General features: G+C 33.8%; 1 protein-coding gene across 3 annotated transcripts in view; it reads left to right on the top strand.

The window, feature by feature from the left end:
- The window catches only part of LOC148952812 (cGMP-specific 3',5'-cyclic phosphodiesterase-like), a 372,326-nt gene that overhangs the window by 225,319 nt on the left and 120,057 nt on the right, over nucleotides 1-26,950 (top strand). For all 3 annotated transcript variants that reach the window (XM_089088106.1, XM_089088104.1, XM_089088105.1), the window contains exons 5-6: nucleotides 10,533-10,622; nucleotides 16,657-16,800. In XM_089088106.1, coding sequence (XP_088944232.1) covers nucleotides 10,533-10,622; nucleotides 16,657-16,800 — 234 coding nt within the window. The remainder of the gene's footprint in view (nucleotides 1-10,532; nucleotides 10,623-16,656; nucleotides 16,801-26,950) is intronic.

The raw sequence follows: 26,950 nt of genomic DNA, 5'->3' as shown, positions 1-26,950 counted from the left end.
TGGGATATTTGAATGTTGAAACTGTATTTAATATTTAAAATATAATGATATATAAAAGAAAAAAAATAGAAGTTTGTAAAGGGGTTAATTTTTCAAAGCAAAAGCAATAAAAGAAAACTGTTTAGGTGATTTTTTCCTTCTTTAAAGTGAAAGTTCACTGGCCTATTCAAATATCTGAGACCATGGTAGGCCAGCTCTTTTTCGTGGTAGGTTTTATTTGAAAACTTGTAACAGCATTTTACATTTCTTTATCTGGTGTTGCTGTTGATCCAATGACAAATAAGCAAAAACACAGTTTGAAACAAAGGTCATTATTAGTAGAAGCCAGATTAAACCTTAGAGGCGTAAAGGGAGTGGTAGCCCCCTTTTTATCTATTATAACTTTGGTTTGTTTAAGTTTGTGCGACGTTATTTCTCCTAATTTATATTTTAATTTTCAATCTAATTATTAAATAAATTTAATTTAACTAAATTTAATTTCTTATTTTGTATCACAGTAGACAGAATCTACAGTGTTTTGTATTAATTTTGATTTGAATTTTTAGAAACAAGTTCATATTTATTAATATTATTTAATAATATGCCTTTAATAATATTATTAATATATTACTAATACTATTAATATTTATTTAATTAATATATAATAAATTAATAATTATTAATTTAATATTTCAATTTTGATAGACAAAAATAACCCCAAAAATTTTAAATAATTATTAAAGATTTATTCTAATTTAACCCTTCTTTCATCAAAAGCAAGCGATAACGTTAAAACCGATTAACGATTAACGTCAAGCGATTAACGTCAACCGACAAGCGATTAACGTCACTATGATGAATAGACATGTCTCTTTTCTCGTAATCTAAACTTACGTCATAAAGTGTATTACTCATTTTTTTTCTGACTAATTACCAAAGTCCTTTGAGACGATTGCATATAGCTTCACCGAGCTGAAAAGAAAGAAATCGGTTCTGTACTTGACAGAAAACTAAAAGAATTGTTTCGCCCCATGTTTTCTTGTGAAAGATGTTTCCAATAACCTACTTAGATAGCTGATTGCGTGGGTAATCTTTTATGGTAGGTCTGCTTCAATTTTGCCTCTTCTGCTCAATTTTGCTTCAATTTTGGGTCTGCTATATATCCTCTGCTTCAATTTTGTCTTCAGACACCAGAATGCGACAAGACGCAATAAATATTGCTAGAACATATTGGACGTTAAGCATGATCATAATGTAAAAATCGAACAGGCCAGGTGTAAATAAGGAGTAACTCACGCCAATCAATTTTTTAGACCACACTGCTTTTCCAATTATAATTAAAATGAAATTAATTTAAAATGAAATACATTAATATAATTAAAGTACATTCAGTACTTTATTTACATATTTCATGTTATAACAAATATATGATTTAAATATAACACAAAAGTTTTAATTAAAAAAAAAATATATCAAATGAAACAGAATAATATCTATGATCCTAACATTGATTAAATAACGAAAATAATTCTACTGAAAGTAAGGAGCAAAATAACTAGCAACAAAACGAAGAGAAATTATTCTGTATGTTAAGGGGTTGCATCCCTCCTCAATACTTTGCTCTTCACGCTAAAGTTTTTAGCACTTTTGAAAAAGCTTCCTATTATAATTAAACGGCCCTTGTCAGATAAAATTTGTGTCAAACATTCAAAATTTACCGTAAAGAGCAATGTATTGAGAAGGGATGAAGCCCCTTCATATACAGCATAATTTCTGTTCGTTTTTGCTCCTTCCTTTAAGTTGAAAAAACATGTTTCTATTTTGTTTAATTCCAGATCGTTTTTCAGACAATGCCGGTAAATCTGACTCACCCTCCATGAAACTTCCCTCACCTTAAAGGAAACCTCCGTGGAAAGTTCTTCTCATGTAAAATACTTCTCCCCCGTAGAATTCACTCCTAACAATTCTATCCTCATTGAAAATCCCCCCACCCTGCGTATAATTTCTTGCGAACCTCGATTTAGCCTGAAAATTTCTTCTTATAATTTATAAATAAAAATTTTAGCCTGAAAATTTACTGCTTATTATACGTAAACAATGGGCAATATTCATAGCTTAGAGCCCTTTCCCCACAAGTTGTGGGGGGTCGTGTGACCCCTAAAGGCATAGCTATTGGATATTTCAACTATTTTGAACAAAATGTCTATCTCAAAATTTGTATCTGACAATTTTGGGAAAAAAGAGGCGCGGGAGAGGGGCTAGTTGCCCTCCAATATTTTTGGTCACTTAAAAAAGGTACTAGATCTTTTATTTTCCGTTCGAATACACCCTCTCCCGATTCTCCAGGACCATTAGTTCAATACGAAAACCCTTGGGGGAAAAAAATAAATAAACACGCCTCCGTCATCTTTCTTCTGGTAAAAAATGAAAAAAAAAATCTTTTTTTTATATATAGGAGCTCCTATATGGAAATAGTATATAAGAGCTGTATATAGGAATCCTTTACTTTGAGAGGGTGTTCCTTACTCCGATTATTCTCAGTACCATAGCCTTTGATGGGTAAAACTAAACTTAACGAATCTTATATATTTTGTATTAAACAGTTCGTGGTAACGAACTTTAAGTAAGGAGCGACCCGGCTCAATGGTAACCGAAACTCTAGAAAACGGTATTTTGATACAAATAGATACATCAAAAGAATCAGATTTTAATGCTGATTTCAAATAAATAGGTTTCATCAAGTTTAATTCCACCCATCAAAAGTTAGGCGCCTGAGAAAATTTGGCTGATTTTCGAAAAAAGGAGGAAAGACCCCCTAAAACTTATAGAACCTTAATGAAAATCACACCATCATATTCAGCATATAAGAGAACCCTACTGTAGAGGTTTCAAGCTCCTATCTACAAAAATGTGGAATTTTGTATTTTTTGCCAGAAGAAAGATCACGGGTGCGTGTTTATTTGTTTGTTTGTTTCTTTGTTTGTTTTTTTTCCCCAGGGGTGATCGTATCGACCCAGTTGTCCTAGAATATCGTGGGAGGGCTTATTGGAATGGAAATTAAAAGTTCTAGTGCCCTTTTTAAGTGACCAGAAAAAATGGAGGGCAACTAGGCCCCCTCCCACGCTCATTTTTTTCCCTAAGTCACCTGATCAAAATTTTGAGATAGCCATTTTGTTCAGCATGTTTGAAATCGGAATAAATATGTCTTTTAGAATGACTTAATCCCCCAAAATCCCCGGGGGGAGGACTGAAAGTTATGAATTTTACCCACTGTTAACATATAGTATTGGTTATTTGGAAGTATACAGACGTTTTCAGGGGAGATTTTTCCTGGTAGTGGGGGGGGGGGGTGGTTCGGGGGTTATGTGGGAGGATCTTTCCATGAAGGAAGTTTTCATGGGGGGAAGGGACATTGCTATGAAGGGGACGCCGGACTTCCCAGCATTATTTAAAAAAAGATCAGAAATTTAATTTAAAAAAACAAGTATTTCAACTGCAATAGCAGCAACATCGAAACTTTAAACGAACAGAATATATTACATGTATGACTGGGTTCACCCCGTAGTCAATACCTCGCTCTTTAAGCCAAAGATTTTTTAGTACTTTCATAAGAGCTATTTATTCTAATTAACGGCCTTTGTGATTAAGCGGTCATTTTTAAAGAATTGGAACAAAATTAGAACTTTCGCTTAAAGAGCAAGGTATTGACTAGGGGCGAACCCCTAATAAACAAATTAAAAATATATGAATATAGAAATATGAATATAGTTACGTAAGTTAATTCGTAAGTTACGTATAGTTATTACTAATAAAAACGTTCGTAAATAAAATTAAACAAGTTTCGAGAAAGCCATTTAACTAAATAAAAGTAAATTAATATGAAATTTTTTTTTTTAATTATTCATGTATGGTGAGCCAAGATCAAAACCTGCATTTATTCAAAAACGTTCAAAAATTAAATAAAAAAACAAGTTTTTTAAAGTGAAAGTAAGGAGCGACATTAAAACTTAAAACGAACAGAAATTATTCCGTGTATGAAAAGGGCTGTCCCCTCCTCAACTCCTCGCTCTTTACGCTAAAGTTTGACTCTGTCTCACAACTTTATTTTTAAAAACAATAAAAAACTTTAGCAAAAAGAGCGAGGCGTTGAGGAGGGGACAGTCCCTTTCATATACGGAATAATTTCCGTTCGTTATAAGTTTTAATGTCGCTCCTTACTTTCAGTTTAAAAAACTTGTTTTTTTTATTTAATCAGCATAATAAGCCTAATCTTTTGATGCATACATTGATATCAAAAGTCCGTTTTTAGAGTTTCGGTCACTATTGAGCCGAGTCGTTCCTCCTTACAGTTCGTTACCACGAACTGTTTGATAAAAGTTAAATGGTTGAAAGGGGCGTACATTTCAATCATTTATTTATATTTACTTGCTCGCAGCTCTCGTTTTTGGAACTTCTTAGAGACTCAACCTCTCCAAGAAACTGATGATCATGCCTTGAAATGTCTGAGAAGCGGAGTTTTTGGCACCATGCCCTCTCTCCCCCTCTGCGCTGGTGAAATCAAGACTCTGCGCCTGTGCTATTTGATATTCACTACTCTGATGACATAACAGCATATAAATCCTTTCAAAGCTCGTAAATTCTATGGGAATTCATAATTATTTTTTTTAGACCACGTTCCTTTTTCATTTACAATCAGAGGCAACGCTATAGCGTTGCCTATAGTAAAAGCCATACGACTCCAATGTTTATTTATTTATTTAATATTTCTTTTTTTTCCAGAGGCACTTCATATGGAAGGGGTCGTCGTATAAACTTCAAAGGGGGCACAGTCGATTGTAAATCGAGAGTTCTAGTGCCCTTTTTAAGAGTCAAAACTGATTGAAGGGCAACTAGCTCCCCCACTCCCTACGCCCTTTCCCCCAACATATACATCTGATAAAAATTTTGAGGTAGGAATTTTTTTAAAAGTAGTTCAAAGATCATATAACAAAAATTCTGGGATCGACACAAGCCCCCAGGGTTGACACAAACTTCAGGGTTGACACAACTCGCAAGGGCCAAGGGGCAGGTTTGTAAGTTATGGCTTGGGGGCAAATATGGTTCTTATAGAAGGGATGCTCATATAAATTTCAGAAAGTGCTCATTTGATTGAAAATTAAAATTTCTAGCTCACTTTTTCAGAGTCAAAAGAGATAGGAGGGTAACTAACCCGCCCTTAAGCCCCTTTTCCCAAAAATGCATTAGAGAAAAATTTTGAAATAGATATTTTTTTAAAATTACTTCAAAGGTCAGATAACAAAATTCCGATATCGACACAACCGCCCAGGGTCCGGGGGAAGAAGTTGTAAGTTACGCCCTAGAGGGATAATTGTGAGGTTCTTATGGAAGGGATGCTCGTATAAACTTCAGAGAGGGCTCATTTGATTTGAAATTGAAAGTTCTAGTTCAATCTTTAAAAGTCAAAAGAGATCCAAGGGCAAGAGGCCCCACGCCTTTTTTCCCAAACCCATCCGATAAAAATTTTGAGATATCCTTAAAAAAAAAATAGTTCAAATATAAGATAACAAAACCTCCGGTGTCGACACGACCCACCCCCCCACGGCCTTGAAGCAGGTGTTTAAGTTATGCCCTGGGGAAATATATAGTTTTTATGGAAGAGATGCTCGTATAAACTTCAGAGAGGGCTTAATTCATTGGAAATCTAAAGTTCTAGTTCAGTTTTTAAGAGTCAAAAGTGATCGAAGGACAATTAACCCCTCCCCCTTGACTCTTTTTTTCCCCAAATCCATCCGATGAAAATTTTGAGATTACTATTTCGTTAAAATTAGTTCAAAGGTCAGATAACAAAAAATATTTTGTCGACAAAACCCCCCAGGGCTCAGGGGTAGGTGCTATTATGCCCTGAAGGCAAATATGGTTCTTATAGAAGGGATGCACGGATAGACTTCAGAGAGGGCTCATTTTATTAGGAATTGAAAGTTCTTGTTTACTTTTTCAGAGTCAAAAGAGATCGGAGGGCAACTAGCCCCTCTTCCCTCCACGCCTTTTCCCCCCAAACCCATCCGATAAAAATTTTGAGATGGCCAATTTGTTAAAAATAGCTCAAACATCAGATAATAAAAACTCTGAGGTGGACACAAGTCCCCAGAGCCCAGGGAGAAGTGATTTAAGTTATGCCTCAGGGCATATAAGGTTTTTACGTAAGGATAGGTCGTATAAACTTCAGAATTTGCTCATTGGATTTGAAATTGTAAGTTCTACTAACCTTTTTACGAGTCAAATGGTATCGGAGGGCATCTACCCCCCCCCCCACACCCACACACATTCTTTTTTCCCAAATGCATCCGATCCACATTTTATGATTGCTAGTTTGTTTGAAGTAGTCCAACGATCAGATAACAAAAACTTCGGGTTCAATATAGCCCCCCCCCCCTACGAGCCCGGCGGAAGGGCTATAACTTATGCTGCAGGGGGCATATAAGGTTCTTATGGAAGAGGTGGTCGCATAAACTTTGGACGAGAATCAAATGACACACCCCCTAGCATTAAATCCGACCCCCTAATATCCTCACATTTGCAGCGCAAATGGGAGGATAGCTCTATATAGCCTACTGCTTGTGAGTGGTTATCTCTTAGGTAAAATTAATAATTTTATTAATTTTAACTGTTACGAAGTTTTAGACAATAGAAAACTAAAGGTCATAAAGGCAATAAGTTTTTGATGTTTAATTGTTTTTTTTTTAGTAGTCCACTAAGATTAGTGAAAACAGGGTCACCATGGGAAGTTCGTGCACAGCCAGTCCCGCCTCTCCCCTTAGTATTACATTTCCCCTTGTGCTTTCCCTCCCAGATGCATCATTCAAAAATTTATAAAAATTTTGAAATAGCCATTTTGTTCAAAATGGTACAAAATTCAGATTACTATAACTTAGGGGTTGAGAAATCCTCCATAGCCCCTGAGGCAAGGGTTGTAATTTATGTATGTGGCCTATTATTAGAATATGCAATTTTTGTGGAAGGAGTGGTAGTATTAACTTTGGAGGGGGCTCATTTACATGGTTATTGAAACTTCTAGTTTTTTTTTTAAGAGTCAAAAGTGATCAATGGGCAATTAACCCACGCCTCACGTTTTCAAAGGGCACCCGGTCAAAATTTTGAGATTGTCATTTTGTTCAAAAAAGTTCAAAGGCCAAACGACTATGCTTAAGGGGCTGAGCCCCCCCCCCCGCCCCCAACCCCGGGGAAATCACTCTAAGTTACGGAACTTGTTTATGGTTACTTTGACACTTTGTTTGCCTCAATACTTGGATTTAGTGATTTACGTGGCAGCTTCGATTTATGTTGCTTATTGTTACTTTGATACCTTGTTTACTTTGATACTTTCTTTACTTTGTTATTGTTTTACTTTTATATTATTACTTTGATACTTGTTTTGATACTTTGATGAACATTTGATGTTGAAAAACAGTTTGATTTTGAAATAAGGAATTTTCGAAACTTGAAACTTTTTGCAATCAAAAACAAACAAAAATTAATCAAAAATAAACTTTCTAAAAAAGAAGTTTTTCAAAGAAAAGTAAATGTCATTTTAAACTTAAGATCAGCAGATAGAAATAATTGTTAAAATTCAAACCCAAAACGACCAAAAATTACTATTAAAGAATAAATGAAATCCAAAACGAACAGAAATTAAATAAACAATCACAGCAAAAAACATACAACAAATAATATAAATAAATTAATAAATCTTAAAGCGAGTAATGCTTAAATTGAATATGCAAATCAAGCTCAAAACGAAAAAAATACTGCTATTGAAGTATAAATGAAACTCTAAACGACCAGAAATTAAATAAACAATCAATGCAAACAAACATAAAATAGATACTAATATAAATGAATAAATAAATTTTAAAACGAGTGAAATTTAAATTTAATATCTAAATCAAACTTGAAACGGACAAAAATCACTACAAACAAGAGCTTGGGTATCGCTTCCTTCTCACTGTAAAAATCTAAAACCTACTGCGTCAGCGGCGCTTTACTGAAAACGAATTATATTACAAATATATTCTTTTGAGATGAGTGTTGAAAATAGACATAATATTACAGTAAAATTTTGAGCTGATGAACTTTCAGTAATTAATATCATTATGCATCAAATGTTCCGTTTAACTTATTAGTTCTTTCCAAGATTGGTCAAGAAGAATATAGTTTCACTACAAACAAAAGTTTGGATACTACCCCCTTCCTTAATTGTAAAAACCTAAAGCCTAGTGCGTCATTGGCGCTTCACTGAAAACGAATTATATTACCAAAATTTTCTTTTGCAGTTCTTCCAGAATTAAAATAAAATAAAATTACAGTTAAATAAAATCTTGAACTGATGGATCTTTCAACAATTACTATCATTATATATCAAATATTCAATTTGATTTTGTTTATACGTTCCAAAACTGTTTAAGACACATATAGTTATCAGTAAAGCGCTAATGACGCAGTAGGCTTTAGACGTTTACAATGAGAAGGAAGCGATACCGAACCTCTTGTTTGTGGTGATTTTTGTTTCAAGTTTGATTTAGATATTAAATTTAAATTTCACTCGTTTTAAAATTTATTTATTCATTTATATTAGTATCTATTTTATGTTTGTTTGCATTGATTGTTTATTTAATTTCTGTTCGTTTAGAGTTTCATTTATACTTCAATAGCAGTATTTTTTTCGTTTTGAGCTTGATTTGCAAATTCAATTTAAGCATTACTCGTTTTAAGATTTATTTATTCATTTGTATTATTACTTGTTGTATGTTTTTTTTGCTATGATTGTTTATTTAATTTCTGTTCGTTTTGGGTTTCATTTATTCTTTAATAGTAATTTCCGGTTGTTTTGAGTTTGCATTTTAACAGTTATTTCTATCTGCTGATCTTAAGTTTAAAGTGGTCTTTACTTTTCTTTGAAAAACTTCTTTTCTGGAAAGTTTTTTTTTAAACTAATTATAGTGAAATGAAAACACCAAAAATGAGTAAATTTTAAATAAGACAATAATAAGACAAGAATATCCATACACAAGTAAAAACAAAAGCCAGAATATTTTGCGAACCCGAACTCGGGTTCGCACCGAATCGCACCGAGCAGGTATAGTTAATTAGATACAAGTTTTTTCAAGCTAGTTTTCCTCTTATTTGTTTTTTTTTCTCATTTATTTTTGTTGTTGATGAAGGCTTCGTGGATGCCGAAATATTTTGACTTTCATAGTTATTTAGCAGAATGTTTTTTTTTTCAAGTTTACTGTCTTATTATTAAAAATTTCACCAATGTTTCCATATTTTGATTTCAATTGTGACCCTTTTTAATAGTAACCAACACTACAAAACAAGGATTTTTGGTCAATACATGCATCAAGTAAATTGGATTTTTATGGTGATTCTAAATATATAAAATTTATTCAGCTAAAAGTTACACACCAAAATTTGGAAGCCAGAGAAGACTTGCCAAATTTTGAAAAAGAACTAAAACACCCATAAGATGGAGCAACCTTCATGATGAAAATAACGCCATCAAATTCAGCATATAAGAAAATCATGTTTCAGAGGTTTCAAAACCCCCTTCTAAAAAAAGCAAAATTCGTATTGTTTGCATCCTCAAGGATGCAAGTTTATTATTTTTTTTTCTAAGGTGTGACTGTGTCGAACCGACGGCTTTAAACATTAGTGAGGGGCTCATAAGAAAAGAAGTTTTCAATTCTAGTGTTTTTTTAAACTATTAAAAGAGATTGTGCTACTGAAAAATGGTGCTGCCTGCCAATTCTTCGGAACCAATTCTTCGGTTCAAAGAGGACCCAAATTCTATCGAAATAAATATTCTGAGATAGCCAGTCGGCTTCAAATTATCGAAGAATGACATAATAAGTTCCCAAGTAAGGTGTCCTACGCATAACTGCTCATCACTTTTTGTGCAATCGATCTTTTGGTAATTGCTGAAATTGTCAGACCAACAAGTGTCAATTCAAAAGGGCTTGTTAGTTCTCTCAATAATTTCAAATAATACTATTTTTTCTGTCACCACAATAGGTTTTGTTATTTATTTTTTGTCATTAAGGAAAGCATTTATTTTTTTTCTGTCATTACTAAAAGTGTTTCAGTCCTTTTGTCTTTGTCATTACAAAAAAATATCATCGCTTAATGTTTTTTTTCTTTTACAATCTGTCACAGCTGAAAATGCTCGAAGTCTATGCTACGAACTTCATTGTTTGAACTACGCTTATGCTATAAAAATTCCACGAAACATTATAATTTTTTTATCAATTTAAAATCAATATAATTGTAATTTAATTTGAGTATTAAAATCAAATTTTAGCTTTTGCTTTTTTTCTAAATAATGTTTTTCATGATACTTTTTTCCCTGACTGCGGTATGCTGTTTTGATTGAAGTCGATAGACTTACAAAACACATATTTTTTGTATATCAGATAATTTGCCTAGTTCAGTGTTTCATATTACGTTTTTAATCGAAGTATAATTTAGTTTCTACTGTATATTTTTTTCTTCAATTTCAGCTTTTCAAACGGTACCTAACATTTGCAGGGATCGGAATCCAGAATGCAACTCTCTTTGAAATTTCACGACGGGAATTTGTAAGAAATCAGGTATGCCATTTTATTTTGTTCTTTAATTTTTTTTTTGCTTTTACTCACTTTTTGTCAAATTTTGTATTTACTTTTATTCTTATTTTGTTTGTTTCACAGTTTTTAATTTTGTTCAAATTTTAAAGAAATCATTGTACATATCTTAATGATGGGGCTGATGATGATAACGATGAAGATGATAATGACAACATTTATATTGTTTATCCAGTGGAGGTATAGTGACGATTTTTGTACAAAACTATATTAAAAATAATCCAATTCTGTGTGCTTCAACAGTGAGATCTGAGTTTAATCTTTTATTTGCATGTAATATTATACAGAAATACGGAATATCCTACCTGATTCAGCTCGAAGATGCCACTCGTTTGCAATCTTCAAAGGACTAGTAACAAGATTTTTTCTAATTAATTTTTTGGCTATTGGTCACATGTCTAGTTTTTACTGAGTGACTATAATAAATTCTTGTAAATTACTCAAGTCTTCCCCTCCCTTTTACTCTCTCTCTCTCTCTCTCTCTCTCTCCCTCTCTCCCTCTCTCTCTCTCTCTCTATCTCTCTCACTCTCTCTCTCTCTCCCTCTCTCTCTCTCTCTCTCTTTCTTTGTCTCTCCCCTTTTCGATCTGTCTCACTCCTTCAAAAAATCTTCAAACCAATAGGCCTACAATGCACTGATCCCCAAAAGGCACCATAGCTTGTAAAGGAGGGGAAACATACACATACTATTTAAACAGTAAGAAAAAAGATATTTTTTTACTGTTTAAATAGCATGTGTATGTTTCCCTCTATATATATATATATATATATATATATATATATATATATATATATATATATATATATATATATATATATATATATATATATATATATATATATATATATATATATATATATATATATATACTTATTCTCAGTGACTTAGTCTTCTTAATGTTAGTTTCCAAACCTATCCTTATACCTTAAAGTCTCAAGATCTTCAAAAATTCATTCCTTTTGCTTATATTTTCTATCTAGCACACTCAAATCATCAGCATACTCGTTTCTAAGTATAGAATAGTTTTATCTTCCCGTTTGATTCAATGCTGTCTCATACCCTTAGCAGCCTTTGCCATGACATTCTTTAAGACAAAGTCCATCAAAATGATCAATATAAATGGGGATAGAATACAGCCTTGCTTAACCCCTGATTCAATACCAAACAAGCTACTAACCTCATTTACTACTTCAGCCGCAGCAATATCGAAAAAGAATTTTCCGAAGCAAACTAAAGACCTGTATTAAAATATAGGACGATATATGGCAATATATTATTAGGGATACCCATATTCCACCTTCTATTAGTTTAAACAAAAGAAAACACACTGTTAAAATTGAATATCCTTTCATTTGAGTTCAAATGACACTATCTCCATGGAGGGTTTGAGAGTCAAAAAAAGGGGGGGGCTACCACTACACTTGTTTTAAATGTTGCGAATGTTTGAAATGAGGTTGTAAATGGTTTTATTCTCAATCATAGTACTCCAGAGCTCTTCGGGAATAATTAAATCAAATGCCAACATTAAATAAGAAATGCCTAAAGAAGTGGTAATTGACACTGTAAACAATTTTTTGTTTTTTTCTGAGCTTAAGTCATTTGTGTTTTCTTCACAAGCTCTTACTTTTTGCATCTTGTCTTTCTGGAAAAATACTTAAGTGTGTAGTTCAAGTTCAAGATCTTTGGTTTAGTACTTTCCAAATTAATTATGGGCTACCTCAGGGCTCTGTCCTTGGGCCTGTCTTATGTCATCGGCTACTAGATATTGAGACTAGGGCAGTATTTTCTTTAGGTATTCGTTGCCTTTTATAAACCTAGCCTCTTATTGATGATGATGCTTATTACAGACGTGTTTAAGGTATATGTTCTCACTGAAACCAGTGATTGTTCGACAAAACTGCAACTGTACCTTTACCAAAATGACAAGGTACTTATTTCACCGGACTCATTAGTCTCGTATCTGTTCATTCACTAAATTACCACATTACTTGGACCTTTTTTGCAGAAGGGTCTACACTTGCATAAAAAACAGGAAATGCGTCTTTTATTCAACAACTTTTAGCCAGTATTCAACATATTTCCAATCTGAACAGCCATGCACTACAAATTGTAAAAACTTTATTTGATAGATGGATATAGCTAAATGTCATCTATTGAATTCTAGAAATATTGTACTCTTTTCTTGAAATCTTAAAACCATACGAGAAAAGAAAAATATCATTCCAAAAATTGCAGAGGGGTTGTAGAACTTAAATAGATTAGAAACGACTGAGCAGGAATAATAATTACGGTATCTTTTAAAGTAATTCCCCTGTAATTGCTACTAACAGCTTGTCCTCTTTTTTGTAAAGCGGTAGTAGTATGGATCCAGTCCATACTTTTGGATATTTCTCCATTTACTATACTTGGACAAAGAGACCTTAGCTGTTGTCGAATCTTCTCTCAGTCATCCACTAACTCTTGAAGTCGTCAATACTTACAAACTATCTGCAAGGGCTGAGGGATTAGTATTGATATCATGTAGCTTCTTGATGTACTATTCAGAAATAGCAGATTATGAAATGAGTTGTCATGTTATTCCTATGCTGAAAGAAGCCACTCGTTGGTTTTTGATTAAGCTGATAGCTGGAGGTGTCCTACTGATTGATTCTCTTAGTATATTAGACAGGCTTTGGTATTGTGATTCCTTGATGCTCGCTCAAGCTCTTGTATCATCTCAAACCAGTGTTATTCACAGTTATAGTATATTAGGGGTTTTACAGATTTTTCAGCTTATCTTAAGGGCCTCCTTTGAGTCTAAGGTAAGAGACTGTTTTTTTTTTTTTTTGTATCAGTCCTATGGTGTCATGGGATGTTTAGGTTTGTGGTTTTCTACCCAAGGAATTTATTTTGCTACCTCTGGAGTGGCCGATTTCTTGTTATGGCCGGTTCCATCTCAGTACTGACAGCCAATTCAGGAATTTCAAAGAGCTCCAAGTTGGGATTTCAATTGGGGTTTTTATCATATATCTAAAGATTTAGATTGATTATCCAGTATCTTAAGTGGCAAGAAAACGTGTGAGCAAAGAAGTAGTCATCAAAACCTTTTGTGGAATCATCATCTACCCTTCCGATATGATCTCCATCTGCTCATGCAAACATCTTGACACTAGATATCATTTCTAAATATTTTTCTTCCTTCAACGTTTTGTTGGAATCTATTGAACCTATAATCTTAGTGTCTCGTATTAGTCACATTCCAAGTCTTTCTAGCAGCAATGAAGTTTATGCTGAAAGAATATAAGATAGCGGGTGAAAATGTACGAGCCTGAAAGCCTAAGTGAAAAGATTTCAATCTCCAATCTTCAAAAATATGTAGTTTTGCATTTTTTGCCAGAAGAAAGATCACAGATGTGTGTTTACTTGTTTTCCCATTGAGTTTCGTATTAAACTAATGGTTCTAGATTATCGGAAGAAGGCTCATTGGAATGTAAATTAAAAGCGTCAGCATCCTTTAAAAAATCAGTAAGAGGATTTAAGGGAAACTAGCCCCCTTTCACGACCCCTTTATCGCCAAAAGCGTCCGATCAAGATTTTGATATAGCCATTTTGTTCAGCATAGTTTAAAAGTACAATAATTATTCCTTTGGAAATAATATGATCCCCAAAGCCCCTCGGGAAAGGGCTGTAAGTTAAGAAATTCGTCCATTGGCTGTGTATAGTATTTGTTATTGGTAAATATACACAATTTTTTGGAAGGGGGGATTTTCTACTGTGGGGAATTTTCCAAGGGGAGTATTTCCCTTGGAAAGCAAAGTTTATTGGGGATGGACTTTCCAGGGGAACTTTTACGCTAGGGAATATTCTAGAATGCTTATATGATATTCATTTTATATATATATATAATATATATATATATATATATATATATATATATATATATATATATATATATATATATATATATATATATATATATATATATATATATATATATATATATATATATATATATATATATATATATATATATATATATATATATATATATATATATATATATATATATTAATTCATCAACAAAAAAACTAAAAATCTTCAAACCAATAGGCCTACAATGCACTAGAGGGCAGCGATTTACAGGAAAAAGTTCCACAGATGGGGGGGGGGGGTGATTTCTGGCATGATTTGAAAAACTTTGAGAAATTAAAGTCTTTTTCGTGTAAAAGTATGCTAAGGAGAATATTTTAGGTGGAACCGTCCGCAAGAAATTTTTGGTGAAAATTTTCCGGGATTGGAAATAATTTACGTGGGAGGAACATTACATAGATAATTTTTTTTTTTTGAAGGGAGGGAGGTTTCTATTGAGAAACAGAAATTATAAAAAAAGGCAGAAATTAAATAACTAAAAAATCAACTGAAAGTAAGGATTGACATACGAGCAAAAACTATTTCATGTATGAGGGAGATTGCCCCCTCAGCAATACCTCGCTCCATAAACTAAAATGTGACTTTTTTTTCCAATTATTTAAAAACGACTCCTGAAACACACGGGCCATTTAATTACAATGAGAAGCTTTATTATACGTACTAAAAAATTTTGCGTGAAGAGCGAGTTAACAAGGGGGTGGAAACCCTCCCCACGTACAAAACAATTTATGCTTGTTTTAAGTTTTAATGTTGCTCCTTACATTCAGCTGAAAAACCATTTTTTATTTAATTCGGATCGAAAGGTGGGTTAGGAGCCTGTTAAGTTTGGCGTTGATGCAAATTAGTGAAGTACTATTGATAACTTGATGTTACCGACAAGGAAAACAGGGTAACAGTAACTGATTTTGGTATTCAGGAAAACTAAAAGTAGCACAAAAATTATGTATGCTTAAAATAGTACCGTGATGTGTACTTCGTTGATTTACCAACTCGCCCTTGTCTCTTCAAGAATGTATAACATCACCCAGCTAAAGAATGTTTTTCTGCTAGAATGCATCCATGGGTGCTCCACTTTATACACAGTGACATAATAAAATAGCATCCATTTTATTAATTGGTTTCCTAGGGAACGATAATTAGCAAGTAGCTTCCCGACTTCAGATAATTTTGGGTCCTAAAATTAGAAGGCTAACTAGAATCCAGTGAAACCCATTTGACTTCTGGAGTAGATAGGCGTCTGCTACCTTTGGTACAAAAAGATGAAAAAGTGTCACACCATACTTTGTTTTATCGCGGCAACGAGTGTGTCTACCTTCTGACCTTTTCAAGCTTGTCAAAGCCTGTGAGGTTTCAATACTGAATCCCTTACTACTATTGACTGCATTGTTTTGACGGGGAAACTTATTGAGGCTGAAAATGTAAAAGACTGTAGAGCCTTAATTAAACCTGCAAAAAGAAATCCAAAGGGATTAGGGAGTACAAGAAGACAGGATAAATAAATGAATTTAAGGAATAACATGTCAAATTAAAACTACTTCAGGGCTTAACTGACTCAAAAATTACCAGCAAAGTGGAGTATTTTCCCATCCACCAAAAGTTTTTGGTTAAAGATGGTAGAGACCCCAAAACTTCTTTTTATTTTCTCTTTTTCTAAGGCATTGTTAACTGTTGTTTTGTGTACCATTTTCAAAACTATTTTGACGTTTTCTCTCTATATGCAAGCCACTACCAAGCCCAGAGTTATATGAATATCTTTTTCGATAAATATTTGCCAAATTTTTACTAGAGTTACAAAACGTGTAATGAACATATTTGTTTTAAAGTTGCATTAGACGAAAGGAATCTTTTGCCTCTTTTCTGAATTCAAACAAACCTGGTCACATCAAAATTGTTACTTGTGACAGAAATTTGAAAAATGAACTCTCTCCCTTTCTCCCTCTCTCTCATCCCATCTCTTTTACTCTCGTTTCCACTTAAACAAAAATATACGTGCCTGCTTAAAAGCTAGACTAGGTGTAAAATAATGTTTAAGCCAAGCTTTTTGGTTTTTCTTTATATCCTATAAAACTTAACGTTTAATTTCTGTTTACAGATTCTTCTTAATTTGGCTAAGTGTATTTTTGAAGAACAGTCAACACTAGAAGATTTGCTCACAAGAGTTATTGCTGAAGCAAGCCAGTTTCTCGAGTGTGAGCGCTGTGCAGTCTATGTCCTTGATTCAAACAGAGAAGATGAGGTAAGTTCTCATACTCACTGCTCTCTACCGATTGACTCTTTACTCTCTCTACGCTCTCTCTCTCACTCTCTCTCTTTCTCTCTCTCTCTTTCTCTCTACTCTCTTTTTGATTGACTTAAAGGAACACCACATTTAATTTAGGACTATATTTTTGGAAAGAAATAGGAAAGGGTGATGCTGGTCTAAAAGTATAATGCTTATACCATCTAGTGCTAAACTGACGCATATCAATATATCAGGTTACCACTGAGTATAAAATAAGTTTGTTTTCAAACCAGCTTTGACCAAAATTAAGGACTTTGTTAGGGATTAGATTCAAACCAAGGATACCGGGATTAGGGTTAGAAATTAGAGATTAGGGTCAAACCAGGCTTCACCAAATTTCTGACAAGTTTAAAGAGCCTGGAAGAGTGAAATAGATCGATGTTGCTGAGTCCTTTTCAGTTGTCTCATTTTTTGTCTTCTTTCCAATTTTCAGTTTCTTTCTGAGCTTTTCTTTGAGATAAGGTTAGAATTTTGTTTAATTTTTCTGTAGTTCTTTAGCCGATTTACAGCCATAATTACCACTTTGAGTTCTCATAACCAACGAACCAATTCCCTAGTTTCTTAAAGCCAGTCTCCATTTGGCAGTTTCTGCATATCTGCACCGCCAATATGCAAATTTTATTTCAATGGAGACTTCTTTTCTAGCTCCGTATTGGCAGTTTGCAGATACTGCAACCTTCGACGTTGCTTTTTCTGCAAGATGGCAGATTTGCAGAATCTGCCAGAATATGGCTTTTAAATAAGTGTGTTACCATGGAATAATTCCTATAGAGGCAAAACATAAGAGCAAAATCATAAGCCTGGCACAACTATCTTACCCTTAACAAGTTTACCCTTATCTTGTTCATAAGTAATTGTACTTAAAATTTCATTCCACTCCTTTTATTGAATGGTGCTACAGGGTTGCAGAAACGCACATAGAAAGTTATTAGATAGGATTGAGGTAAACTTGTCCAAGGAGCAATAAAGGTGTACGTTACAAATATAACATGAACTATGGAAAGAATCCAGCCTTGTTTACAATTCCCCGTAGTGATTATTCACCATTGGTTTGGATAAGATTTAAAGGGTCAAGAGAAGTTACATTTGTAAATGGGATAGTTTTGCTCCAACAGTTTTTACAGCTCTACATATAAAATGGCTGAAAAACTATTTCCTGTTTCTTGCTATGGGTATTTTTTTCTTTGGTACTTGTAAAGGTCCGCCCCCCAAGACATGAATAGCCTTTTTTCGACAAGTCGATAGGCCTCTGTGCTTAAGCTTTGCCGTCCGAAAATAAAAATATATTTCCAGTCAAAAATAGGTATTCAACCAAGTGCACCATTTATCAGCTTTGCCTTATCGATTAATTTTGTCTGTGAAATCGCTAGATATCTTGCCTTTTGTTTATTTGCCTGCGTTCAAAAAAACAGTACGTACGTTCAACGTATGTAAACCTAGGAAAAACTGAAAAATGCAGTTGCTAAACACTCGGGTTAAATTAATAGGTTCATAATATTTTCTGGGAATGATAATTTTGTCGATCGATAAATTCTTGTAATTTTGGGCAGGAGAGAAGGGTTCGTTCTTCTTCAATTTTTGGGATATATAATTTTTTTTTTCAACTCAATACAGCTTTTAAAGTTTATTTATTTATCATTTTAATGCACCACCATTGACTTAATAAAGAGCTGTATGCCCCTTACATGTATTTTATTTCTAACCCCTTGTTTAGACATAGATTTTTAAACAGCTCATGGTAACATTGTGTAGGTACAGAGTAGGTTGTTCGAATAGTAACCGGAATTGATCAGAAACGGGATTTTGATTGCAATATCATAGGCAGCGCAATCGCACTGCCTAAATAAGGAAGAATGTTGGCAAAATGTATTATTTTTTTCCTTTAGACCAGGGCACTTCGTATCGAAGCAGTTGTCGTAGAAACTTCGAAAAGGGCTCATTCGATTGGAATTTGGAGTCGCTTGGAATAGTAGAAAGTGATTGGAAGGCAAATAACACAACTTTAACGCCCACCATTTCCCCAAACACATCCAATCAAAATTTTGAGGTAACCCTTTTGTTCAGCGTAGTTGATTTCCAGATAGAAATTATGTTTTTTTGGAGGCCACTCCCCCACGACTCTCTGGGCAAGGGTTTTAAGTTATGCCTTGGGGGATATAAGAACGATGTTGGCACAATGTATTATTTATTTTTTTTTTTCTTTGGACCAGGGCACTTCATATCGAAGAAGTTGTCTGACATACTTCGGAAAGGGATCCTTCAATTGGAAACTGGAGTAGCTTGTGCCCCTTTTAATAGTCGAAAGTGATTGGAAGGCAACTAACACTCCTTCCACGCTCACCATTTCCCGAAACACATCCAATAAAAACTTTAAGATAGCCATTTTGTTCAGCATAGTTGATTTCCAGATAGAAATTATATTTATGAGGAGGAGACTCCCCCAGAGCCCTCAGGACAAGGGTTGTAAATTGTGCCCTTGGGGCATATAAGATTTTTATAGAAATCGTTGTCGTAGAAACTTCTAAAAAGGTTCATTCGATTGGAAATTCAAAGTGCTTGTGTCCTTTTTAGTAGGCGAAAGTGATTAAACTTCCTAAACTTCCTCTCTCGCCCGCCTTTTCCCCAAACACATCCAATCAAAATTCTGAGATAGCTATTTTGTTTAATGTAGTTGAAAATTCTGGAAATAAGGTCTTTGAGGATGACAACCCCCCCCCCCAGCCCTCAGGGCAAAAGTTGTAAGTTATGCCCTGGGGGCTTATAAGAATTTTATTGAAAGGGGTGTCGTAGAAACTTCAAAAATGGCTCATTCGATTGGAAATTGAAATGGCTAGTGCCCTTTTTAATAGTCAGAAGTGATTGGAAGGCAAAAACACCCCTTCCACGCCCACTATTTCCCCAAACACTTCCAATCAAAATTTTTAGATAGCCATTTTGTTCCACGCAGTTGAAAGTTCTGGAAATTATACCTTTGAGCAGGATATGTCCACCACAGTCTTCAGGGCAAGCGTTATAAGTTATGCCCTGGGGACATATACGGTTTTTATTGAAATCTTTGTCATAGAAACTTGAAATAGGGCTAATTCGATTGAAAATTCAAAGGCCTAGTGCCCTTTTTAATAGTCGAAATCAATTTGAGGGCAACTAACCTCTCACGCCCACCTTATCCCCAAAACCATCGGTCTTTTAGGTCTTTAAGGATGACCGCCCCTCCTCCCCCCACAGTCCTCATGGCAAGGGTTGTCGATTATGCCCTGGGAGCATATAATGTTTTTATAGAAAGTGATGTTGTAGAAACTTCAAAACGGGCTCATTCAATTGGAAATTGAAAGGGCTAGTGCCCTTTTTAATTGCCGAATGGGACTTGAAGGCAGCTAACCCCCCTCTCACGCCCACCATTTCCTCAAACACATCTAATCAAAGTTTTGAGATAGCTCTTTTGTTCAACGTAGTTGAAAGTTGTGGAAATTAGGTCGTTTAGGATGATTAATTAAAAAAAAACTTTCCGACAAATGAGTTTTTCAAAGAAAAGTAAAGGCCATTTTAAACTTGAGCACAGCAGATAGAAATACCTATTAAAATTCAAATTCAAAACGACCAGAAATTACTATTAAAGAATAAATGAAACCCAAAACGAACAGAAATTAAAAAAACAATCATAGCAAAAACAAACAACAAGCAATAATATAAATGAATAAATAGACCTTAAAGCGAGTAATGCTTAGATTTAATATGAAACTGAAGCTTAAAACGAAAAATATATTTTCCTATTGAAGCATAAATGAAAAAAAAACGAACAGAAATTAAATAAACAATCAATATAAAATTCTAAAAAAGTCCTTCTCTCACTGTAAAAGTCTAAAAGCTACTGCGTCATTGGCGATTTACTGGAAGCCAATTTTATGACAAACATTTTTGTTGTATTAATACTGAAAATAAACAAAGTTGTTCAAGACGAATATAGTCTCACGGTTTGGATCCTCCCTCCTTTCTTAACTGTAAAACTAAACCAAAAGCCTACTGCGTCATTGACGCTTGACTGAAAACGAACTATATTACAAATATTTTCTTTTCCAGTTCTTACAGCATTGAAAATAAAAATAAATTACAGTGAAATAAATTCTTGAACGGATAGATCTTTCAACAATTAATATCATTATACATCAAATATTCAATTTGATGTTGTTTATACTTTCCAAGACTGTTCAAGACGCATATAGTTTTTAGTAAAGCGCCAGTGACGCACTAGCTCTTAGACTTTTACAGTGAGAGAAGGAGGTGATACCCAAACTCTTGTTTGTAGTAATTTTTTTGTTTCAAGCTTGTTTTGCATATTAAATTTAAGTTTCACTTGTTTTAAGATTTATTTATTAATTTACTTTACTATTTATTGTATGTTTGTTTGCAATGATTGTTTATTTAATTTCTTTTCGTTTTCAGTTTCATTTATACTTCAATAGGAAAATATTTTTTTTTAGTTTCATGTTTGATTTGCATATTCAATCTAACCATTACCCGCTTTAAGATCTATTTATTCATTTATATTATTACTTGTTGTATGTTTTTTGCTATGATTGTTTATTTAATTTCTGTTGGTTTTGGGTTTAATTTATTTTTTAAGTAATTTCTGGTCGTTTTGAGTTTTAATTTTAACAGGTATTTGTATCTGTTGAGCTTAACTTTAAAATGGCCTTAACTTTTCTCCAAAAAACTTATTTTTCGGAAAGTTTTTTTAATTAATTTTGTTCGTTTTTGATTGCAAAAATTTTCAAGTTTTTAAGAATTTCTTATTTCTTATTTAAAAAATTTCTTGTCTAATGTTTGAACTATTTTTAACAAAGTGGGTATCTCAAAATTTTTATCACATGAGTTTGGGGAAAAAGGGCGTGGGGGGATCTAATTAACCTTCGGTTTCTTTTAACTCTTTAAAAGTGAACCATAACTTTTTATTTTCAATCAAAAGAGCGCTCTCTGAAGTTCATACGATCATCCCTTCTATAAGAACCATATATATCCCCAGAGTATAACTTACAACGCCTGTCAGTGGGCCCTGGGGGGTTGTGTCGACCCCGGAGTTTTAATATCTGATGGTTGAACTATTTTAAACCAAATGGTCACCTCAAATTTTATTGAATGGGTTTATCCATCCGATAAACCCAAAGGCGTGGCGGTAGTGGCTATTTACCCTCCGATTTTTTTTCCCTCTGAGAAAATGAACTACAACTTTTAATTTCCATTCAAATGAACCCTCTCTGAAGTTTATACGAGCATCCTTTTCATAAGGACCATATCCGGCCCCTGGACATAGCTTACAATGCCTACCCCCCCCCCCCCCGGCCCTGGGGGGGTGTGTCGACACCGGAGTTTTTGTTATCTGACATTTGAACTATTTTGAAAAAAGGCTCTCTCAAAGTTCTTATCAGATGGGTTTGAGGAAAATAGGGCGTAGGGAAGGGGGCTAGTTGCCCTCCGATCTATTTCGACTCTTGAAAAGTGAACGAGAACTTTCAATTTCCAATCAAATGAGCCCTCTCCGAAGTTTAGACGAGCATACCTTCTATGAGAACCATATAAGCCCCCAAAGCAATACTTACAACGCCTGTCCCTGGCCCGGGGGGGGGGGTGTCGACACAGGAGTTTTTATATCTGATCTTTGAACTTTTTTTTAACGAAATGGTCATGCGCAAAGGAGTTTTTGTTACATGATCTTTGAAATATTTTTAACACAATACCTACCTCACATCTTTTATCAGATGTATTTGGGGAAAAGGGGCTTGGTGGGGCTATTTGCCCCCCGATCACGTTTGACTCTTAAAAAGGGCACTACAACTCTCGATTTCGAATCGAATGACCCCTTTTTGTAGTTTACACGACGGAAAAAAATAAATGGAGTGTGGGGGGAGGCTAGCTGTCCTCCAATAAATTTTGACTCGTAAAAACTGAATTACAACTTTCAATTTTCAGTCAAATGAGCCCTCTATGAAGTTTATATGAACCTGTGTTGCCACTTATGCCGCATTTCGCGATATTACGCCGCGATTCTGAGGGAAATACCGCATAAAATTTTGACCATGCCGCACGCTGCGATTATGCCGTAAAATGGCTTTTTATACCACATTTGTTCACGTATGTAAAATTTGTCCAACTTTTAAGTTTCTTGTCTTTTGCAAATGTTTTTGTTGCATAAAATTGGGGTTTCAAAGACGCGGCCGACTCGTTTCCCGGATGTCAACTACGGACCTTAATTAATGACCCGTCGGTGGTCGGCAGCTTGTCCCCTGGGAGGCCAGTGTGTTCGACGTTCGAGTTTCTCAGTTCATCTCATGACTTCATTGACCTCTGTCAGCTCAGCCCAAGTGTTTTCAAGTTAGCAATAAAGACCAGACAGACTTGCCTTGTTGAACAGGTTTGTCTGTTGGTATTGATGGTAATTATTAACTATATTTAAGTAGCCTAGGCGTCATAAGAACTGTTATTAGCCAAAATGTGGGGGGGGTATTTATCGACGCGCTGGTCTTTTTACCGACTGTTTTATGCAGACAAAAACGACTAATATTGACAAAAAACGACTGTGTTGACAAAAATTCGGCTGATTTTAAGAAAAACAACTAATTTCAAGAAGAAACCGACTGTTTTTAAGGAAAATCTACTGTTTCCAAGTAAAAAATTGACTGTTTTCACGAAAAATAGCGGCGCTGCGCATTGACTCGGCTACTTTTTAACAACTGGCCTAAGATATTCGGGGGGGGGGGGGTGCCCCTCCACCTGCCTAGTATTTATGACCCGGGCTGTAATAAGGTCAGAAAGATTTTATTGAGCCAAAAAGCACTGGCCTATCATAGGGGATGGGCGGCTTTTATGATCTGTTTACCAAAATGCGTGTTTAAACTAGTTGCCAGTTCGTTACTTCATCATTTCAAAATTAGAATTCATCATACGGTATCAACGAGAGGTGTAGTTCCTACCAAAAGTTTTGAAAGCCAGATTCTCACTAGAAGAGATCATCAAAATCACGATGATGAAACAGCTAAGAAATATAATTTCTTTCGAAATTAGCAATTTCCTTGTTAGCACTTGTCAACTGTGTCCAGCGTGTCTACTCTCCGACACGGCTGGCTGGACGCAAAATATCTGATAACTGAATGTGCCTCTGCTAAAGTGAAAAACAAGACCATAGATTCTATGGGATCCCAAAAATTCAATATTTAATCCAGACATTAGGTTTTGTCTTCGCTAGATCCAGTCTTCGCCAGACTCCTTGAACATTTTTACAATTAAATATATAGAAACAGATTAAGGCCAAATGGCTAATCCTCTGAGAAAACCAAGTTCAGATTTGGATTCAGCATGTGTGAGTAGTAAGCTAGAATGCACTCCAGCCAGTGATTGCGTAATATGCCTTACCAGGGCCAGTCACCTATTACTATGAACGGTACATACCTTAGCAGACGGGTTTTCTAATGTGACACTCATTTTTTTGAGGTTATTCGGTTAGAGAGAGCTGGCGGTTAGTCCATATGGTAACTTGATTAGTTGGTTTTTTAAAAAACTTGGCAAGGTATAATGCACTCAAGCAAAAACCCTATAAAATGCTGATACACTGCATTACAATTTCTATTATTTCTTAACACATTTATTATAGTAAACCATATAATATTAAATTTTAAAATAATATATTCGTAAATTTTTCATGTGAGTAAACTTTTCATTCTTTTTATTTCCACAAAAAATAAAATAAAAAAAAACGTTATAATAGTAAATTCAAAATTCAGGGGGACTTAGCCCTCCCCTCCAACAATACAAAATCTTAAGAATATGATGAGTATATTCAATAGAAACGGCAAAGCACGCTTTTTTTTATTATGTAAATAAAATCTCTCCTCCACAGCTATGATTACAAGTTTTAATTGTTTTGAAAAACAATTCTTTATCATTCAGAAACAAGCTTTTTCCAAACATGTTGTATTTTTCCGGTTTGAATGAAAAGCTTGCGTGTTACAAAGAGAGTGACAGTTTTGGGAGTCAAATTTCACAGGCTCTTGCTATAAACGGGCTTTGTCTAATTCCGATGTCGCGGCTATACTTACAAGCAGTTTCTCAACATTTATGGTGACAATCCACGTCAATTTCAGGTTACGTGCGTGCACGTAACCTCGTCTAAATTAACCTTAATAAAATGAAATAAAGCTATGTCGACTTTGCATGTCTCTCTCACTATGTATGCGCCGTCGTGGTGTGTAACCAATCATCAATCAAGTTATTGTATGCTCGTTTGGAAAGGTGCCAAGGAAAGGCATGCAAATAGCATGTAGTTTCAAAACGTGTTTAATCACGTTTCTTGAATGAAGTATCTGTACTGTATATTCAAGAGGTGAAATCAATAAAGAACTTGTTACTTACTTACAAATATTTTTATAGTTTCTTGAATAAAATTTCCGTATTGTGTATCCAAGAGTTGACTTCAAGAAAGAAATTGTTACTTACTGAGAATTTTTTCATAATTTCTTGAATTAAATTTCTACATCGTGTAGCTAAGTGAAAATTGTTTGTGATAAAGAGAAAAAAAAGTTACTTACTTGCGATTTTTTCATAATTTCTTGAATGAAGTATCTGTACTGTATATCCAAGAGGTGAAATCAATAAAGAGTTTTTTACTTACTTAAAAATATTTTCATAATTTTTTGAATGAAATTTCCATATTGTGTATCCAAGAGTTGACTTCAAGAAAGAAATGGTTACTTACTTAGAATTTTTTCATAATTTCTTGAATTTAATTTCTACATCTTATATCTAACTCGTGAAACAATAAAGAGTTTGTTACTTACTTAGAATTTTGTCATAATTTCTTGAACGAAATGTCTTTTTGTTTATCCAACAGGTGAATTCAAGAAAGAATTTGCTACTTAGTTACAATTTTTTCATAATTTCTTGAATGAAATTTCCGTATTGTGTATCCAAGAGTTGACTTCAAGAAAGAAATTGTTACTTACTGAGAATTTTTTCATAATTTCTTGAATTAAATTTCTACATCGTGAAGCTAAGTAAAAATTGTTTTTGATAAAGAGAATAAAAAGTTACTTACTTGCGATTTTTTCATAATTTATGGAATGAAGTATCTGTACTGTATATCCAAGAGGTGAAATCAATAAAGAGTTTTTTGCTCACTAACAAATATTTTCATAATTTCTTGAATGAAATTTCCTTATTGTGTTTTCAAGAGTTGACTTCAAGAAAGAAATGGTTACTTACTGAGAATTTTTTGATAATTTCTTAAATCTAATTTCTACATCGTATATCTAACTCATGAAAACAATACAGAGTTTGTTACTTACTAAGAATTTTGTCATAATTTCTTGAACAAAATGTCTTTTTGTTTATCCAACAGGTGAATTCAAGAAGGAATTTGCTACTTAGTTACAATTTTTTCATAATTTCTTGAATGAAATTTTCATATTGTGCATCCAAGAGTTGACTTCAAGAAAGAAATTGTTACTTACTGAGAATTTTTTAATAGTTTCTTGAATTAAATTTCTACATCATGTAGCTAAGTGAAAATTGTTTGTGATAAAGAGAAAAAAAAAGTTACTTACTTGCGATTTTTTATTAATTCCTTGAATGAAGTATCTGTACTGTATATCCAAGAGGTGAAATCAATAAAGAGTTTGTTACTTACTTACAAATATTTTCATAATTTCTTGAATGAAATTTCCATATTGTGTATCCAAGAGTTGACTTCAAGAAAGAAATTGTTACTTACTGAGAATTTTTTCATAATTTCTTGAATTAAATTTCTACATCTTGTATCTAAGTCGTGTAAACAATAAAGAGTTTGTTACTTACTTAGAATTTTGTCATAATTTTTTTCAACGAAATGTCTTTGTTTATCCAGCAGGTGAATTCAAGAAAGAATTTGCTACTTACTTACAATTTTTTCATAATTTCTTTAATAAAATTTCTGTATTGTGTATCCAAGAGGTGACTTCAGGAAAGAGTTTGTTACTTGCTTACAATAGAACTATTCTAAAGAATAAAGACGGGTTAAGCTTAAAGATATTTATTGCTTAAACGTATTTACAGATTTTTTGAGAAAAAAAACACAACAACA

The sequence above is a fragment of the Artemia sp. Qi Xiang Cuo genome, chromosome 4 (genome assembly GCF_049724085.1).
Source record: "Artemia sp. Qi Xiang Cuo chromosome 4, ASM4972408v1, whole genome shotgun sequence".
NCBI classification, from domain to species: domain Eukaryota; kingdom Metazoa; phylum Arthropoda; class Branchiopoda; order Anostraca; family Artemiidae; genus Artemia; species Artemia sp. Qi Xiang Cuo.
This window is presented reverse-complemented; position numbering and strand designations above follow the sequence as displayed.